At 39.5% G+C, this 20,251-nt stretch overlaps 1 protein-coding gene across 1 annotated transcript in view; it reads right to left on the minus strand.

The window, feature by feature from the left end:
* Positions 1–20,251, minus strand: part of LOC100925140 (brain expressed associated with NEDD4 1) — a 96,242-nt gene that overhangs the window by 4,123 nt on the left and 71,868 nt on the right. Inside the window, exon 4 of the mRNA XM_031950331.1 lies at positions 13,707–13,848. Within this exon, the coding sequence (XP_031806191.1) occupies positions 13,707–13,848 (142 nt within the window). The remainder of the gene's footprint in view (positions 1–13,706; positions 13,849–20,251) is intronic.

Consider the following 20,251-nt stretch of genomic DNA (forward strand, 5'->3'; position numbering starts at 1 on the left):
TATTTCTTCCAAGAAAACTCCAAATTAGACCATAAAGTCATTCAGACATGACTGAAATAACTGAACAACAAATGAGGAAACTGAAGTGAATAGGGTGAAGTGATTTTCCCAGGTACACTAGTAAGTGTCTGAGGCTGCATTTGAACTCAGGTATTCCTGACTTCAGGCTTGGTGATCTATCCATTGGGCCATCTTGAATCACTAACATTCTGTGTCCTAAGATTCCTTTGAGGCTTGATGTTCTATGGTCAAGCATTCTATGGAATGCTTCTATAATTCTAGAGTAGCTTTTCAGCTTTGATACTGTTTGCACATCCTATGATCATAGTCCTGTTCTTGACCAGTTTGAGATACAAGAGGGGATAAAAGTGACTCTTCCCCAAAGAAGTCTAGAAGAAGGAAACACACACACACACACACACACACACACGGGAATAACATGCACAGTGAATGAGTAACAGTGTAGAATACATGTTGCAAGTGCTTTTGGAACAAAGAATGGAAGGAGAAGAATAACTTGGAGGGAATCAGGGAAGGCATGGAGGGAAAAGAAGAGGAGGAAGAGAAGGATGAAGAAGATGATGATAATGACAAAACTGACCTTGAAAGAGGACAAAAGAACTAGTTGAGGGAATTTCAGGGCAGGGTAGTATAACATAAAGTTGCAATAAAAAAGGTACAGGATCCATAGACCCAGACAATTAGAAACAGAAGGGGCCTTTGACCAGAAAATACTATTGCTGGAATGTTGGTGAAGAGGATCTTCGATGATGAAATGTTGGAACTGGATGAGAATCCTTCAGATGGAATGTTTGAGCTGGATGGGACCTAGAACATAGCATGATAATGACACCGTCTATTCTAGCTTAGGGGAGTGTGGAATACGGGATCTTGATGTCGGATCTTTAGACAGTGATTTGAGAAGAAGAATACACTTAGGAATCCTACAGAGTCTCAGTTTACCTTTTCTACTACATCTTAGTCCCCTTCACAGACGCTATGGTTCTGTCAAATGGCTTTCTTTATGTTCCTCATAGAAGATGCTCTATTTTCTATCTCTGGATGTTTGAATTGACTGTTGCCCATGAATGGTGTAAACAATCTTCTCAACTCCATAGACCTTCTCCTTTAAGACCCTCCTTCAAATCAGACCCGAGTATGAATCCCACTTCAGACATCTACTATCTGTGTGACCTTGGCAAGTTGTTTGCCTCTGCCTCAATTTCTCATGTGTAAAATGGGGATAATAGTAGCACCTACCTCCTAGAGTTGTTATTAGGATCAAATGAGATAATATTCACAAAGCACTTTGCAAACTTAAAAGTGCTATAAGAATGCTATTATTATTATTATTATATGAAGTCTCTTCTGATCTCTCTAGCTGCAAATACCTTCCCCCCCAAATTGCTTTGTATCAATATTATATGAAATATATAATGTATTACATTATATGTAAATATATGCAAATATCTCTTGTTAGAATATAGGCTTCCCGAGGACAGGATCTATTTAGTTTTTGTTTTTGTATCCCTAGCACCTAACATATGCATGGTATATCACAGGGACTTAATAAATGTTTGTTGGTTGACTAATTGAAGTAATCTGTTCAGGGTCTCAAAGCTTGGTTGTGGTTCAATTGGGACTAGAACCTTGTGCTTTAGAAAAATCTTTTGTAGAGATTCTTCTGGGTTGGGGTTGGGAGGTGATTTTTGAGTAACTTTTTGGTAGCTGCTTTCCTCTCCAGGATCATCAGCATTCCTCCCTCTGTATCCTTACATAATTATTTTTTTCTTTTTGAGGTAAGCAGAGTTAAGTGGCTTACTAAGGGTCACACAGCTAAATAAGCTACATTTGAATTCAGTTCCTCTCAACTCCAGGGCCTTCATTCTTTTCTGATATTTCCCAGAAGCCTCTGTCACCCTTCACATTCTGCTCTCATTGTTCTAATCGCCTCCATCTGTCAGACTGCTTCATCTTGCTCACTTGAAACCTATCCATGATCCCACCTTCACCAGGATGCCTTCCTTATCGATTAAGAAGGGAAAAGACAATTTCTTCTTTGCTTTCCTGTAACAGAGCTCTTGTCAGGTGACAGCCTTTAAATATTGATAACTTGGCAGATCAGGTCATGTTACTCAAACTGAAACGCTTCTCCATGACTCTTTGTTGTCAATCACATTGAGTTCAAACTCTTTTCCCTAGCACTGGGTGTCCGCTAGTCAACTGGCACCCTCTGTGGTCATTTGGTGGTTATTGTTCAGCCGAGTCCTACTCTTTGTGACTACATTTGGGGTTTTCTTGGCAAAGCTATTGGAGTGGTTTGCCATTTCCTTCTCTAGTTCATTTTATAGATGAGGAAACTGAAGCAAACAGGATTTTTTTTCTTTTCTTTTTTTTTTTCCTGAGGCAATTGGGGTTAAATGATTTGCCCAGGGTCACACAGCCAGGAAGTGTTAAGTGTCTGAGGCCATATTTGAACTCGGGTCCTCCTGACTTCAGGGCTGGTTCCTGACTTCAAGGCTGGTCAAACAGGATTTTCTTGGCAAAAATATCAGAGTGGTTTGCCTCCTTCTCCAATTCATATTACAAATAAGGAAACTGAGGCAAACAGGACTAAATGACTTGGCTCAGTATAACATTCCCAAATGTCTGAAGTTACATTTCAATTCAGGTCCTTCTGACTCTAGGCCCAGTATTCTCTCCCAATTGCCCTGTAGAAAATTAATATTGATAAAATCAAAGATAGCCAAATCATTGTGTAAATAAGAAACAGACATTTATTAGGCATCTACTAGATGCTGACACTAATGCTAGGTGCCTGGGATATAAAGTATGGTTATTTCACTTGCATTAACATACATTGGAGTTTCACAAAAACTTCAAAGTGGGCAGGGTGCCCATTTTATACTGGGGAAACTGATCATTCAGAGAAGTCATGTGCTTTGATAAAGGTCAGTAAGATGAAGGATTAGACTCAAAGGATTTCAGTGGTCCCCTTCAGATCCAAAAGCATGTCACAAGGCTGGGAATCAGGCTCTTTCCTTTCCATCCTACCACATTTTCTGGATTTGCAATTGGGGTGGGGTGGGGATGGCTGGGTTCAAATAACTAGTCTGTCACTCATTAACTGTGTGACTTTGGGAAATCACTTTCCTCAATTTTGTTTCTTATCTGTCAAAAGAAGGGATTGGACTCATTTCAAGGCCTCTTCTACGCGAGATTTTAGGATGTGGGATTGTTCAATTATTCTGACAGTTCTCTTTTGAAAGCTAAGTCTTTTGAAAGTGGTCGTAAGGACAGGGTTAACATCTCCATCTGAGATTGTTCCCTTTGCACCAGGAACAAAAGATGACTATAGGAACAGTGAGTGAGGGTACTAGGAAAAACAAATCCAGATCTGGCTTTATCATTTTCACTGAATAAAAGTTGGGTTTGTTGCCACGGAAACCTAAGAGAATTTAACTAAATAGCTGTCATTCATGAAGAATGACCTTAGGTGGCTCTTGAGAGGGGATGCTGAAAGTTGGGAGAACTTCTGACCTTCAGGATCAAGATGCAAAGCTGAAATAAACATTATGTATCTTTGATGGAAATGTTATTTTTGGCTTCATAAATCATTCAAGAATCAGATTTCCAGAGAGATTCAGAAAAAAGAACAGGGATAAGAAGAAGTGGCATTGGGTCCTGGATCTGACACTATGATTAGTGGGTTTAACTCTGAGCAAAACCCCCAGCATCTTTGGACCTTGATTTCTTCCTCAGTAACATGAGGAGGCTTGACAAAATGAACTCTTAAGGTTTCTTTAGATATGATTTTGTCTGTATTCTGTACTTACTTATCTGTGTACTAGTTTTTCCCCAGTAGAATGTAAGCAGTGATTGTTCTTATTTCATTTCTGTATCTCTAATGCCTAGTACAGTTCCCAGCATATAGCAAGTGTTTTAATAGCTAGTTTTTTAGAACATTTTAGGATTTGTAAAGTGCACTGATTAGAGGAATGCAAATAAAACAACTCTGAGGTACCACCTTACACCTATCAGATTGGCTAAGATGACAGGAAAAGATAATGTTAAATATTGGAGGGGATGTGGGAAAACTGAGACACTAATGCATTGTTGGTGGAGTTGTGAACTGAATCAGCCATTCTGGAGAGCAATTTGGAACTATGCCCAAATGGCTATAAATGGCTCAATAAGTTATGTTTATTAATGTAATGGAATACTATTGTTCTATAAGAAGTGATAAGCAGGCTGATTTTAGAAAAGCCTATAAAGAATAACGTGAACTGATGCTAAATGAAGCGAGTAGAACCAGGAAAACACTATACACAGTAACAGCAAGATTGTGTGACAATCAATTATGTAGACTGAGCTCTTCTCTGCAATTTGGTGATCTAAGGCAATTCCAATAAATTTTTTTTTCCTCCAATAAACTTTAAATGGAAAATGCCATCCACATCCAGAGAGAGATGTATAGAGACTGAATGTGGATCAAAGCATACTATTTTCACTTTTTTTCCTCTCTTTCTTTTTTCTTTCTCGTGTTTTTTCCTCTTTGTTCTGATTTTTCTTTTCAAATATACTTCATATGGAATTATGTTAAAAATGAATGCATACATATAACCTATATCAGTTGCTTGCTAGTATGGAAAAGGGAGAGGTAAGGGACTAAGGAGAAAAAAAAATTGGAACTTACAAAATGAAATCTTACAAAAACGAAAATCATCTTTACATATGATTGTAAAATAATATACTATTAAAATAAAAAAAAGACTTGTAAAGTGCTTAATGTGCATTCTCTCATTTGAACAACCCTGGAAGATGCAATCATTATTCCCATTTCATAGATGAATAAACGGAGGCAGATGGAAATGAAATGACCTGCCCACAGGGTCACACAGGCAGTAAGAGTCTGGGGCAGGATTAAAACTCCAATTTTCCTGACTCCAAGTCCAGAACTCTCACTACTGTACTGTCTGACTGTCAAATACATGCTTGTTGAATTGAGTTGAAGTCAGGTTTCCATACACACCATCTGTATCTCTCACATTTGTGCCCTAAAGGAGCCTGGAGAGCCAACAGTGCTTCAAAGATTCTGCCAATTAAACCCAAGGAGAATTTGGCATCCTCAGCAAAAACGAGGTTCAGGGGCTTGTGTAACATGATGGCTTAGTTAGGACCATCTGTTCTAAGTGTGATGCCTGTAAACCTTACCAGTTCTCACTGTATCTCTCAGCCACCAATATTGGCACTACACCATCAATTATCACCATCTTTCATTCAAAAGCCATTTAAGTGCTTACTATGTACAGGAGTTTGGTAAATAGAGAGCCCAGCTTGGAGTCAGGAAGGCCTGTGTTCAAATGTAGTCTCAGATATTTATTAGCTGCCCAAGGTCAGTTACTTAACCCTATTCGTCTCAGTTTCTTTATCTGTAAAATGAGCTGGAGAAAGAAATCACAAATCACTCCAGTATCTTTGCCAAATGGGGTCATGAAGAGTTGGACACAACTAAAAGCAACTGAACAACAGCAGCAAAATGGGGATAATAATACTTTCACTAATAATACATGTAATGAAGCATTATTTATATAATATTATTACCATCCTCCCTAGTTCATTACAAGATTAATGAAAACAAAGATATCATTGATGTTGGCAGTTAGAAAACTTGGTTTGTTCATTTTTTTCTTCCAGAAAAACTTTTATCCCTGTTGATGGATTAACTAATTTATTTTCTTTCCTTTACTAAAGACCTACTATGTGTGAGGGAGTGAATCAGTCTTTGGAAACACAAAGATAAAAAAATGGCAATCTTTGACCTTAGGAGATGATATTTGACTGGAGTGGGAAGCATTGGGTACTGTATTTGAAGTCAGGAAGACTATCTCAGATATGCTCTGTGACCTTGAACAAGTTACTTACCTGTTAGCTTCAATTTCCTCATCTATAAAATGGGAATAGCAATAGCTAAAAATATTTGTTTAGTTGTTGTGAGGATCAAATGAGATTAACATATGGAAAGTGCTCTGTGACATTATTAGTGACTAGAGTCTCTCCTCTGAAATTTTTTTTTTTTGTATTTCTATATATATTTTGCATACATTTATAAGGATACATGTTTCTCTCTTGGTAGAATTTGTAAGTTTCGAGGATAGCGACTGGGCTTGTGATTTCATTGGTTCTAGATCAGGGAATTCCTAAAAATGTAGCCTGGAGATTGATGGGAGTCTCCAACAACTTTTCAGAGGGTCCTTAAGGTCAAATATATTTAAAAAGTAACACTAAGATTTAATTTCTAATATAGTAAATGCCAATTTACATAACCCAGATAATAAGAACTCTTTAGGATTCTTAGGATTTTTAAGAGCATAAAGGGGTCCTGAGACCAAAAAGTTTTGAGAACTTCTGTTTAGGGAACTAATGAGACAGCTAGGGGATGCTAGGTTAAAGGGTAGACTTAAACTCAGGAAGCCCTGAGTTCAAATTTTGTCTCAGACTTTTATTAGCTAGCTGTATGATCTTGGACAGGTCAGTTAACCATTAGTTTCAATTTCCTCATACATAAAATGAGGGAATTGGACTTCATGGCCTCTCTAAGGCTCCTTCCAGCTGTAAATCTATGATTTAGATTTAAAATAGATTGGGGGAAGCTAGGTGACATGATGGATAGAATGCTGGGCCTGGAATCAGTAACTTGAGTTCAGATTTAATCTCAGATACTTACTGGCTATATCATCTTGGGCAGCTAAGTGGAGCAATGGATAAGAATGACTCAAAGACTAACTAGTTGTATGACCCTGGCCAAATTACTTCTCCCTTTTGTCTATTACCTCATCTGTAAAATGAGCCAGAGAAGGAAATGGCAGTGAAGAGTGGACAACAAGTGTGACCTCCTAAGTGGGGAAACTTCTTTTTCAATACCTCCTCTACAACTTGTTTAGTCTTAGTTGCCTAGAATAGTAGTGTCAAACTCCAGTAGAAAAACTGTAGATTGATTTAGAAAGCCACAGATTCACATCATCTATGTTGCACTGTATGTTTATTTCTTTTGTTAAATATTTCCCAATTATATTTCAATCTGGTTCAGGTTCAGGCTACTGGACCTCTGAACTGATGGCTCTGGCTTTGTCCATTCAGAGTTTTAGGGACTTGCTTAGGATCACAGACAGAGCTGTCACTTGAACCCCAGTTTTCCTGGCTTCCAGGCAGGCTCTCTAACTATCACACTATGCTATTTTTGCCTTTGTATACAGTGCCCGATGTATACTGGGGAATTAAAAATGCTTTTTGATCAACTGATTGGACACAGACATGAACAGTCATAGGCTATTCAGTGGTCTAGAAAGGGAGAACTTTGTGTTCAGAAGAATTAATTCACCGTACAAATGAAGGTCAATTTTAAAAACAAACAGTTCCCTTTGAGCAGGTTGGTGAATAACAAGAAGCAGCCTCAAGGAAGGGAGGGAAGGAATTTAAAAGTGTGGATCCCAGCTGCTTCTGGTGAATTAAAAAGAGCTTTCCCCTCCACAAACTTAGAGGTGAAATGGAAACCTATTTCCTAAGAGATTGAGATGGAGAAGTTATTGAAGCACTTAGCATCTCTGTGGCCCTTGGTAAGGCTTTCCCCAGCAGTTTGGTGGTGATTAATCTACGCAGCCAGCTCGAGACCGGAGAGGTGACCCGAATTATCACTGCTATTTTCCCAGGGAGGGATGGGAGCCACAGAGGTTAAGTGGTTGGCCTCAGAGCTATAAGAGCTCCAGTCCCAGAGTTATGAGCTGCAGCTGAAAAAGGAACATTTCTTTTTCTTCTTTGAAGATACTGTCTTGCTTGTAGTAGGTGCTTAATAAATGCTGGTTTTCTTCCCTCCCTCCCCCTCGTTTTCTTCTTCCCTCCATCTTTTCTTTGCTTCCCCCTTCAGCTTATTTTTTTTTAACTTTTCCCCTCACTTTTCCCCTTATTCCTCCCATCCCTCCCTCCCTTCTTTCTTTTTTTTTTGCTCTCTCCCTCTTCCTTTCCTTTTCTTCCTTCCTTCCTTCCTTCCTTCCTTCCTTCCTTCCTTCCTTCCTTCCTTCCTTCCTTCCTTCCTTCCTTCCTTCCTTCCTTCTTTTCTTCCTTCCTTCCTTCTTTCCTTCCTCTCTCCCTCCCTCTCGCTTCCCTGACATTTCCCCTCCCTCCCTTCCCTTTCCTTCCTCCCTCCCTCTTTTTCCTTTCCTCTTTCCTCCTTTCCTCCTTCATTTCCTTCTTCCCTCCCTTGCTTCCCTCCTTCCCTTCTTTCCCTCTCTCTTTTCTTCTTTAATAAATATTTGTTACACTGAATGAAGGGCCAAGATCACCGGCTAGGTCTTAAGAGGTGCTTTCTTAGTGTCATGTCATGCAGTATAAGCCACATGAAATGGGGAAAACAATTCCCAGAAGGGAGTAGGGCAGTTTGGATTCTCTTGTTAACTGTCACTAAGGTATGAACTGGCTATGAATCACCTTTCCTCCCTCCTTAATTTCTTTCTCTGTAAAACATGACATTGAATTAGTTTCCCTAAATTCCCTTTTGGGGCAGCTGGGTGGCACCATGGGACACAGAGTGCTGAGCCTGGATTCAGGAAGGCTCATCATCCTGAGTTCAAATCCAGCCTCAGACACTTACTAGCTGTGTGACCCTGAGCAAGTCACTTAACCCAGTTTCCTCATCTGTAAATGAGTTGGAGAAGGAAATAACAAACTATTCTGGTATCTTTGCCAAGAAAACAGGGTCATGGAGAGTTAGACTTGCCTGAACAGCAAAGTTCTTTCTGGATCTAAGAGTCTATATTCCAAGATTCCTTCCTGCATTAACATTCTATATCCTGCTGATTGTACTGGGGCACGTCTACAATATCTGCTACTGGGAAGGCTGAGGCTAATGGATTGCTTGAGCACTGGAGTTCTGAGTTATTGTAGGCTAGACCAATTGGGCGTCTTTTCTGTGTTCCGTACCATAATGTATTGATCACTGGAGTCACTGGAAATGGGGGCACCAGGCTGCCTGAAGAGTGAAACCAATGTAAGTTGGGAATAGACTTTGTGCTAATCAATAATGGGGTTGGGCTGGTGAATAGCTGTTGCTCTTCTAGTCAGCGGTTAACCAAGTCTCAAAAATTCTCTCAAAAGTCAACAATGGTTGACTTTTGTCAACCATTTAGGTCCAATGTTCTAATACTGCATGTTCTCAGGTTTCTGGTTAAAACTGGAACTTTAACATTTTATGGTAACAAGAAAGGAAAGAAAAGAGATTTATTACTATGTGGTATTGTTTTTGTTATTGAATGAGAGGGAGAGGAGAAGGCAAAGGTATGAATTATGAGAAGGATAGAGAGAGAAACTCCTAACAATGTCCTCAGGTGTGCTTGATGTTAAGGGGTCTCTTGTCAGACCCATAGGTTACTCCCTTGCCTGAGGTTTACCAGTGTCTCAGAGCAAAGGAAACTCCAAAGGAATGGGGCAAGAGCATATTTTGTCTAACTAAGCCCACTGGAGGCTGTGAAGGGCAGAGATACATCAGCTTGTCTCTTTTCTCTTCAGGGCTGTCATTTTGCAGAATATTTCACATGAAATCAATGTGACAGGCAGTGCAGAGGCTGGCGGATTCATGAGGGAATCAACAGCCCCTGGGGAAGGGTGTTGGTGACCTCTTCAGGGTTGTCAGGATGGATTGAGCAAATAGCTATTTGGGATGGGACAATCCTGGAGCCCCACAGGACCCTGACCAAATCATGGGAATCTGACGCCCAATTTCTCCTAGACTGGTATGGAAAACCATTTCAAAGGACATTCAAACTCTTTTGTGCGAGCAACTGCTTTTAAGAAAATGTATCTGAGAGGGTTCTGATCCAGCCATTGGCCCCATGTGAACTCTGACAAGTGATCTCCCCATTCTGAGCTTTTCAGCTCTAACATGCTATGCATGTACTTTCACATTTCTTGAACATTGAACTCATAGGACACTGAGGCAGGGCAGAAGATGGGCAAGAGGAATAACAAGTGAAGAGAATCTCACTTATCTGGCTTTTCACCAGTTAAGTTTTATGGTGGCTCTCTGGTTCCAATATCCTAGGATTCAAATGTTCATCCAGTGCCACCCTTTCCTTTTACATATGAGAATACTGAGGTCCAGTTAAGGAAAGCAACTTATTCTAGATTGATTTAAGTTAATAAATGGTAGAGACTGGAATTTGAACTCAAGTCTCTCGACCTGGTCTCTTCCCACAGTACGACATTCTTAGTCAAAACCTTATGAAAAATTGAACCCTGAATCTTAGGCCTTGTTCATCCACTTTGGCAGGGGAATAGCCTGAGGAAATGCCTGGAGTTGGGAGATGGTAGTAACTTATGTGTGGAATGGTAAGGAGACCAGTGCCATGGAGAATGTAGAATGGAATATGGTGCAAGAAGACTGGAAAAGTAGGGAAGGGCAGGTTAGGAAGGATTTAAAAGTCAAATGTAAGATTTTCTGTTTGTTTAGAGGGATAATAGGGAGTTATGAGAGTTTACTGAAAGGAAGGGGTAATTGTGCTGACATGTTACGACCCCCAAAGGACCAGAACCAGAATCAGATTTCTGGCTTCCAAATTCAGGGCTGTTTCTAGCATAGGATGCTGCTTCTTTAAGGCCCAATATTCTATTCTCAGCCAGTCTATCTCCATAGGTTTAGAAATCTACCACATTCTATTCCTACTTCTCTCTCTCTCTCTCTCTCTCTCTCTCTCTCTCTCTCTGACTTTATCCCCTGTAACTACAATTTAGCTTTGGGCTATTGGGGTGTGTTTTTTAGGGTTCATTCACAAAGGAAATAGAATATACAAAATGAGAAATGATATACCAGGGAAAGGTGATTAGACGTGCAGATAAAAGCAATCTACTCCAGTTCCAGACTTAGTGGCACCTAAGCTTTCTAATCTAATCCTTAAATTAAATTCCCCAGGTTTAGCATGGCCTCGCTAGGCCAGAAACCCCAAGCAGAACACAGACTCCCTCATGGCTCCATATGACAATGGCGCCTGTCTCCCTCAGCCCCCCTCCAACACTCCAGCACTGATTTGAGCATTCACCCATCTGTGCTCAATGGACCAAGCTTATTGGCTCATCTTTCCAATCAGACAGTTAGGAAACCACCAGATGGCACGAGGGGCTGTGGGTGTTTACACTTAGGTTTCCATGGCTTCACGTTTCTGACTGATTATTCCCTCAATCAAGAGGGAAGAAAATGACATGTAACCAACATAGGCTGTCGTTCCATCATCTCAGAAAAATCAGAATCATTCCACCCGACATTCAATTCAACCCTGGAGTTTGAAAAACACATGTCTGTTCCTTGAGGCTGTGTAATAGAGGAATAGAAAGAGGAAGAATTTGGAACTCTAAGACCTGGATTTGAATAGCAGCCTTGCCACTAGCTGGGTGAGCATGGGCAAATCACCAAATGTGTCTGAATTTCAGTGTCCTGGTCTATAAAACTGCTGTTGTGAAGAAGATCCTTTGCAACTTGAAAAAACTATGGAAATGTGGGATGGTTTAAGGTGATTGCATAGGCCTAGGGCCATATTGCCCTCATAGCTAAAGTAACACTCCTGCTACACCAACTTCCCTCTCCCTAGACATGGGGAATAGCCTGGGACTCAGCTTAGTAGACTGACTGGTAATGTTCTCCACCAGCTACTAGAGCTTGTATTGGTTTATGGAATAATAATAATAAACAATTTTTGTTATTACAAGTAATATTTATGTAGTGAAAGAAGAAAAGGATTTTCTTCCCTTGTCCCCTTCTTGGTTACTTGGGTTCTAAGAATTGGGTCTGACCAGTTCCAATGATCTTGTGATGAAGAAAGCCATCTACATACAGAGAGAGGGCTGTGGGAACTGAGTGTGGATCACAACATAGCATTTTTACTCTTTTTGTTATTGTTTGCTTGCCTTTTATTTTCTTTCTCATTTTTTCCTTTTTGATTTGATTTTTCTTGTGCATCATGATAATTGTATAAACCTATATGCATATATTGAATTTAACATATTTTTACTATGTTTAACATATATTATATTACTTGCTATCTAGGGGAGAGGATAGGGAGTAGGGGAGGAAAATTAGAACACAAAGTTTTACAAGGGTTAATGTTGAAAAATTATCCATGCATATCTTTTGAAAATTAAAAATCTTTAATTAAGAAAAAGAAATGGGTCTGAGAGTATTAGTTTCATTTCTGTTTTGTTTGTCCTCAGTTTTAGGTCCTGGTAGTAAATTCCAAATAATCCAAGAGTTTGAGTCATGAAAACCTAGTGCCAGCATTCCAGGTGGGATAGTATAACTGGACATCTCAGCACGGAAACACAGAGAAATCAGGGTGCCTGGGACTTTGAGCCCCAAGGAAGTTTTGGGGATTGCCTTAAACCTTGAACCTTCCCTTTCTCCCTAGACACAGAGGTGATATAAGAGTGTGGGATGGTGGGAGGAAAAGACCATGTTCCCAAGATGTGAAGGAATAAGTTTATTTGTGACCATACCTATGAAGGAAATATTCCTTTGTAAAAGTTAATCTAATTATTAGTGGTTAAATAATACTGGGATTCAGGGATTATTCCCTATAATCAACAAGAACAGCATTGACGGAGTTTGGAGTTTTTTATAGGGAACCTAGAACCCCCCAAACTCATAAGAGTATCTTAGAACCTTGGGGGATGAATGGAAATGTAATGTATCTGGCCTTCAGTCTGTGAGAGCTATGGTACTTAATGGGACATTTGTATCCTTAGACATATAGTAAAAATTTAATAAATGTTTGTTGACTGACATTTAAAAGATAGCAACAGGCATTTAGAGAACATTTTTAATGTCTGAAAAGCATTTTATCTTTCTTATCACATTTTAGCTTCACAAAGACCTGTGAAGTGGGTCCCAGAGATGTTATTCTCCCCATTTTCCAGGTCAGAGAAATAAAGGCCCAGAAAAACTAAGTGTGTTGTTCTGGTCCCACAGTGTCACAGGTGGAATGCAAATCTGGGTCTTCCCTGCTTCTGTGTCTGGAATAGAGAAACTATGTGAAAGAACACTGAACTGGGAGTCACTGGAGCTGAGTTTGAATTTTGGCTCTGCCATTTTCTACCTGTGTGTGATTTTAGGCAGGCTGCTTAACCTCTCCAAATCTCAGTTATTTCAGCTATAAAATGAGACAGTTTGGCTGGATGAACCCCAAGGTCCTGTCTAGAAATTTAGATCTAGATTTTATGAATTCCTTTGGCTGTCAGAAGAACAACTCTAGTGAACAGAAAACAGGTTCAGGCATTGGAAACCAGGGTCCTTAGTAAATTTTTCTAAATTCATTTACTGTGTGCCTTGGTTTTCTCATCTGTAAAAAGGGTTAATTCACATTTGCACTACCTATGTTTTACAGGCTGATTGTCAGGCACCTTGAGGTAATGGACATGCAAATATCTGATAAGTTAATAAGGACTTAAAATGAAAAGACCATTAACTCTTGAGTCAGAATACCTGGTTTTGAATCCTATCATGGCTATTTGCTACTTTGTGACTTTGGACAAGTCAGTCCCTTTTATGAGGGTCCCTTTCCTCATCTGTAAAATAGTTTTAAAACTAAAACTAGCTTAAAATCTTCTGTTGAAATTATCTCTAAATTCTGTGATTTTTTGGGATCTCAAGATCTTTGAGAATTCCTTACCCTGGTGGTGAGTCTGGGTACAGCACATTGACTTGGGACAATGTCTCCATGTAGGCACCAAAGTCGAAGGCGGGAGGGAACTCCTCGATGCAGGTGGATCTCAGCTCTCCAACAGAGCCACCATAGGAGAAGCCATCTGGAGCTAGAAAAGAACAGGTCAACTCTCATTTCCAGAAAGGAACGGCAACTGGTTTGAGAGAGGAGTAGAAACCGACCTTGGCTGGTGAGGGGAATGGTGGAAAGAACACTAATCATGGTCTCGGAATGGATGGGTTCAACTCCTGGCACTTACTGTCTTGTGATCTTGAACAAGTTGTTTCATCACTCTAAATGTCTTTCTTCAATGATCAAAATGGGAATAATGCTATGTGCAGTATCCAACTCAAGGACTCTTGTGAGGAAAGACTTTTATAAGCTTTAAAGCCCTACAGAAATGGGAATGTTTATTATTATTATTAAGCAAAAGTCTGAGCTCAACAGGGGTAGGGTAACCACACTGTTGGGGGAAAAATTATACAATCAACTCAATTTTCTTCTGGTAGATTATTCAGTGTGAGAATTATCAGTGGAATATGAGGAGAGATATTTATTTTTACCCTGTGGGTGCTTTTTGGTTGCCTTTCTCAAAGGCTATATAATGGAAACTCATCTGAATATCTACCCAGGGAAAAAGAATTGGGGTTGTCAACTATCATCCTGAAACTGAATTGAATCACTTTTTTTGTCTCAAATTCCATGCTTGTTATCTGGCTTCTTTATCAGCATGGAAAATGGAGAATTTGGCTCTTTTCTTAAATTTTGTTCCTCCTCTGTCCTTCTTTGATTTCTTCCTACTCCATAATCCAACAAACCCAGGAAGGCACATACATAGGTTACCCTGAAGGTGTTGAGGAGCTCTTGAAGCATCATGGCTCCAGGGATCCTATACTGCTGTAGATGGTACTTTGGCTTCCATTTATTTATTTATAAAATGTCAGGGGAGAGGGGAAGAAAAAGGAGGGATTATTAGATTTGATAAACTCTAAGGTTTCTTCTAGCCTCTGCAATTAAGATAGCTTTCATCTCTGATATTATCCATTATAAGGTTCTTTCTACTGTAACACTGGAGTTTTTAAAAAAACATTTTATATTCTATTGATATTATATGTAATATCCCCACTGGCTCTAACATTCTGTTCTGAGATTAGTCCAGTTTTAACAGTCAATGTTCTAAGATTTCTTGGCTTTAAAATTCCATGAATACTCTATGATTATACCGCACACAAACTGAGTTTCATTTACCAAATCCATCATGGTTTGATGGCCCCTGAACGAACATCTCTGTTGTTCTTTGTCCACACCGATAGTCTCTGAATACCACTATGTGGAATTATCTTATCTCAGCATCAGCAGATTAATCTTTCCATGCTGTTCTGATAGAAGATCATGACAAGCATTGTTGTTTCTTCAGCTTAAATAAGTAACAGACCATTACATTCTGGTACCACAATTTGTTTATTATTCTCCCACCTGATGGACATTGATTTTTGACTCTAATTCTTTGCTACCATTAAGTGTTTTGCTATTAAAATGTTGGTGTTTGTAGAGTTTTTTCTTTTGTCAATGACTTTTTGGTGTAAATGCTTGGTAGTGGAATCTCTTTGGTAAAGGGCATGGTCAATTCAGCTCCATTATTTATATAATTCCAAACTGCTTTCTAGAATGGTTGAAATAATTCACAAGTTTCACCAACATGGTACTGTTGTACTCCAGTATTTTTGGACTAAAGTTTTTTTTTTTGTCTGTAGAAAGATTGATCTGCCACCCACTAGGGGAAATGATTGTAATTAATTAAGGCAGTCTTTACCAACTTGAAATAAAATTTAAAATGAAATCTCTAGCTCAGTCTGGTGAAATGGAAAACATAGAGCCAGGGCCAGCAGAATCTAGAATCACAGAATCTCAAGAGTAGAAAGAACCTTTAAGATGAACTAGTCCAACTTCTTCATTTAATGGATAAGAAAAATGGGAGACTCAGTGGATAGAGACAGTGCTGAGTCTGATATTAAGAAGATCTGAATTGAAATTTGACCTTAGCCACTCAGCTGTGTGAAGCTGGGCAAGTCACTTAACCACTGTTTGCCTCAGTTTATTTCTTTGTAAAATGGGAATAATAGCACCAAGCTCTCATGATTGTTATGGTGTTCCAATGAGATAACACTTATAAAGCATTGAGCACTGACACATAGTGACTACTATATAAAAGTTTGCAGTAGTAGTGATATTGGTAGTAGTAGTAGAAGTGGTGATGGTAGTAGTAATAGTAGAGATTGTGGTAGTAGCAGTAGTAATGATAGTGGTAATAGTGTAGTAGTAGTAGTGATAATGGTAGTAGTAGTGGTGGTGGTGGTGGTGGTGATGGTGATAGTAGTAGTAGTGATAGTAGTAGTAGTAGTAATGAGAGTGGTAGTAGTAGTGATAGTGGTAGTAGTTCTAATGATAGTGGTAGTTGTAGTAGTAGTACTAGTAATGAGAGTGGGAATAGCAATAGTAATGAGAGTGGGAATGAGAATGATAGTAGTAGTAGTAGTAGTAGTAGTAGTAGTAGTAGTAGAAGAAGTGATAACGGTAGTAGTAGTAGTAGTAATGAGAGTAGTAATAGTAGTTTTAATGATAGTGGTAGTAGTAGTAGTAGTAGTAGTAGTAGTAGTAGTAATGAGGGTGGTAGTAGTAGTGATAGTGGTAGTAGTCTTAAAGACAGTGATAGTTGTAGTAGTAGTAGTAATGAGAGTGGTAGTGACAGTAGTAGGGGTAGAGAGTAGGGCTGAGACTGAATCCTGACTTCTAGCCCAGGTTCTTTTGCCACATTGCCTCCCTGGGATAGCCACATCCTAGACCTGCCTATATCTGTGTGTGTGTGTGTGTTATCTCCTATGCCACAGATTCATAATGCTATCACTGTGGGTAGGGAGCAGAGACTGGGGATGATTCTTGGGGGTGTGGGGGGGAACAGAGGCTCCTGGACTCTCCTAAGTTTCTTTCTTTTCTTTTCTTTTTCTTTCTTTCTTTTTTTCCCCCTGAGGCAACTGGGGTTAAGTGTCTTGCCCAGGGTCACACAGCTAGAATGTGTTAAGTGTCTGAGACCAGATTTGAATTCAGGTCCTCCTGACTTCAGGGTTGGGCTCTATCCACTGCACCACCCAGCTGCCCTTCTCCTAAATTTCTAAGCTAACCCAACACCCTGCTCTATTCACTTTCTGTGGAGCATTGGGGCTTTTGTTTTAGGGATTAGCTAGCCAAATGAATCAAAGACTGCCAACATACTGCTGAATGAAAGGTAAGGGCCCTCCAGAGAATCAGGAGTGGGCAGGAAATCTGTTCCCCTGAGCAGCTGACTGGTCTGGGATCATGTACAATGTCAAGAGTCTCCTCCCTTTGCCTTCCTGGCAGCAAGAACCTCCTTTGTGCCTTGAGGCATTGCAAAGAGTGACTCATTAATAATGGTAATAATAATTCCCAATTATATAGCACTTCAAAGCAATTTGGGCATATCATCTCATATTAACTGTATAACCACAGCTAAGTCAATAAGAGCCAGGTAGTACAGAGAAGGTGGCGCAGAGAACATAGAATGCTGGACCTGGAGTCAGGAAGAGCTGAATTTAAATCCTGCCTCAGACTTGGACTAGTGATGTGACCCTGGGCAAGTTAACTTTCAACTTTATTTTCTTTGTCTGTAAAATGGAGAAAATCATCATACCTACTTCACAGGGTTACTGTGAGGATCAAATAAGATAACATACATAAAAAGGTTTTAAAAATCACAATATAAACATTAACAATAATTAATAATAACCCAAGTCTCATTTCCCCACATGTAAAATGATTATTATAATATTTGCCCTACCTAATAAAATATGAGAAAATCCCTTGGTAAACCTTATTGTACTATTGACATGATAATTTTTATTTTTAGTAATCCCCACAGACACACTATGAAGTAGATGATATGGATATTATTTTACAGATGAGGAAACTGAGGCTCAGAAAAATTAATGGGATCAAAGAATCATAGATTCTGAACTGAAAGGGAGGCCATTGCATCTAAGCCCCTCATTTTATTCATGAGGAAACCCATCAATAAAGGCTGGGAAAGGTTAAATGATTTTCCAAGGAAAGAAACTAGAAAGTCTGAAGTAGTGTTTGAACTCTGGTCTTCCTGACTCTGCTGATGCCTGTAGCTGCCTCTAAGTTAAGTGGCTTGCCCATGAACACCTTAATAATAAATGTCACAAAGAAGACCCACACCCAGGTTACTTCTTATTCATGTATTAGTTTTTCTCAGTCCTTATCATCAAACAGTTTAAATCCCGCCATAGCCATCATAATCTTGTTGGCTGGGTTGTATGTTATCTGTAGGAACATTCCCCAATCTGCTTCTTTCCCTGTTCCCTCAAGCCTCAGGATGAGTTTTTTTTTTAAACAGTCTTTTTTATCTTGTACATGTCTTGATTTTCCCACTCAATCCAAAATGTCTCTGCCAAGGCAGGCAATCTGATATGGCACCTGCCAACTTATCTCTCTGACACTATAATGTCCTGCCTCTTCTCTGGATGTCTAAACCCTTGTATTCACATAGCTTAGTGAATGGGAATGATTACAGATCAGAACCTGTTTTAAAGCTGAGGGAGACCTTAAGACCATCAACCTTTCTATTTGACAGATGGTGAAATTGAGGCTTAGTGATGTCATGTTCAAGGTCATTCAATGACTTGGTGGCGGAGCTGGGACTCGAGCCCAGGAGTCTTGCCAGTATTCCAAATGGAAACGAATTGAATTAAATAAATATCTATAAAGTACGTTACTATGCACAAGGGAATTGGAATTGGTCTTGGGGATGCAAAGATGAAAATACCAGTTCTTTTCCTTAAAGAGTTTTCAATTTACCAAGAAGGATTAAAGGATTTCTATACCTAGAAATAAGTTGTAAGGTAACTTTTAATAAGGACAGAGTGATCTGGGAAAATCTAAGGAGGACTAGCACTTCCATCAGAAGGAATAAAAAAGACTTCACTGAAGGTATGCTGCTGGCCTTTGAAGGAGGAGAAGGATTCAGAGAGGCAAGATGAGCTGAAGGCATCCTAGACGAGAGATGGCTTCTTCGAATGCACAGATGTGGGCAATGATGAGTTTTAAGCACAGTTAGTTCCAGTGATCCAGTGGGGCAACTCAGTTGGAATGGAGCATGTATGAAGGGTAATAATGTGAATAAGGCTGGAAAAGCCATTTGGAAACAGATTGTGGAAAGCTTTCATTTTCAGGATAAGGAACAATATTTATGCGCCAAATATGTTTTATTATTTATGCAATTATCTTCCTAATGTACTACTATGATTATGCTATTTTATATTCCAAACTGAGGGTGGCTCTCCACTACTGTTTGTTGTTTGTTCTTTGTTTGGGACCAATGACACCGGGAGGGTGATGTCTTGACTTGCAAGTGAATTTAAGAGAGGAAAGGATGTGCAACTTCATCAGCTTTATTCTCTGCTCCAGTCATCTGAGCCCAGTGGCAAGACATAGATCAGGATGACTGATGATGGCTTTAATGCAGGGTGAGACCCTGACCTTTTTAAGCTAAGGTCTTTCCCAGATCTCAGTTTGTGTATTTATTGATTTAAGACTAGGTAAGAAATGAGACAAAAGATGATCTAGTTTGCTTTCTCAAAATACCTCCAATATAAAAGCCCCCTAAACCCCTAAAGTAGAAGGAAAAGACCCTCAGGGTTTCTGACCAGAACAGAAATAATTGCTATTTACCCTCTTTTTGACCCATTAAAACTCAGTCAATGATCAAGTAAGGCTTGGGCTGGGACCTATTATTGACCAATCTGTGAGAGCCAAAGTGATTTGTGTTTAAGGCATAGTTGTAGCTCCATTTGAATCCCAATTTCTTCTATTTCAAGAAAGCAAAAATGAAACTACATGGGCCAAAAGAGTTAATTGTCCCAGTTTAAAAATATGGTAGAAGAAATATTTATAGAAGAGGAAAAGGAAAAAAATTATAGGCCCAAACCCCAAGATATCTTGGGGTGAGGTGTAGGCAATTTGGGAAAAGCACCCACATGTAAGAATCCCCATATGGACAGAGGAAGAGAAGGAATGAAGGAAAGAAGGGCAGAAGGAAGGAAGGAAGGAAGAAAGAAAGAAAGAAAGGGCAGAAGGAAGAAAGGAAGGAAAGGAAAGGAGGAAGAGAGGAAGTAGGAAAGAAGGAAGGGAAGCAAAAACAAAGAAGAAGAGAAGGAAGGAAAGACTTTCCACTGTTGAATAAAAGAGAAATTTCTAATTCTGGCATTCAAAAGTTTCTGTAATTGTGGTATAATCTACAAGTCTAGTCTCACTTCATGTGTTCTATGTTCCAGTTCAACCTTTCATTTTTGGTTTTTTCTTGCTCTGTCCCATCTTTGGGCTTTTTCTCAGGTACTCCTCATGCCTAGAATGTTCTGCTTCTTCCAGGAAGCCTTCCTCTCCCTCCTCTCCCTCTCTCTCCCCACTCTCCCAAGGAG

This window comes from Sarcophilus harrisii, chromosome 2 (genome assembly GCF_902635505.1).
Source record: "Sarcophilus harrisii chromosome 2, mSarHar1.11, whole genome shotgun sequence".
NCBI lineage: Eukaryota > Metazoa > Chordata > Mammalia > Dasyuromorphia > Dasyuridae > Sarcophilus > Sarcophilus harrisii.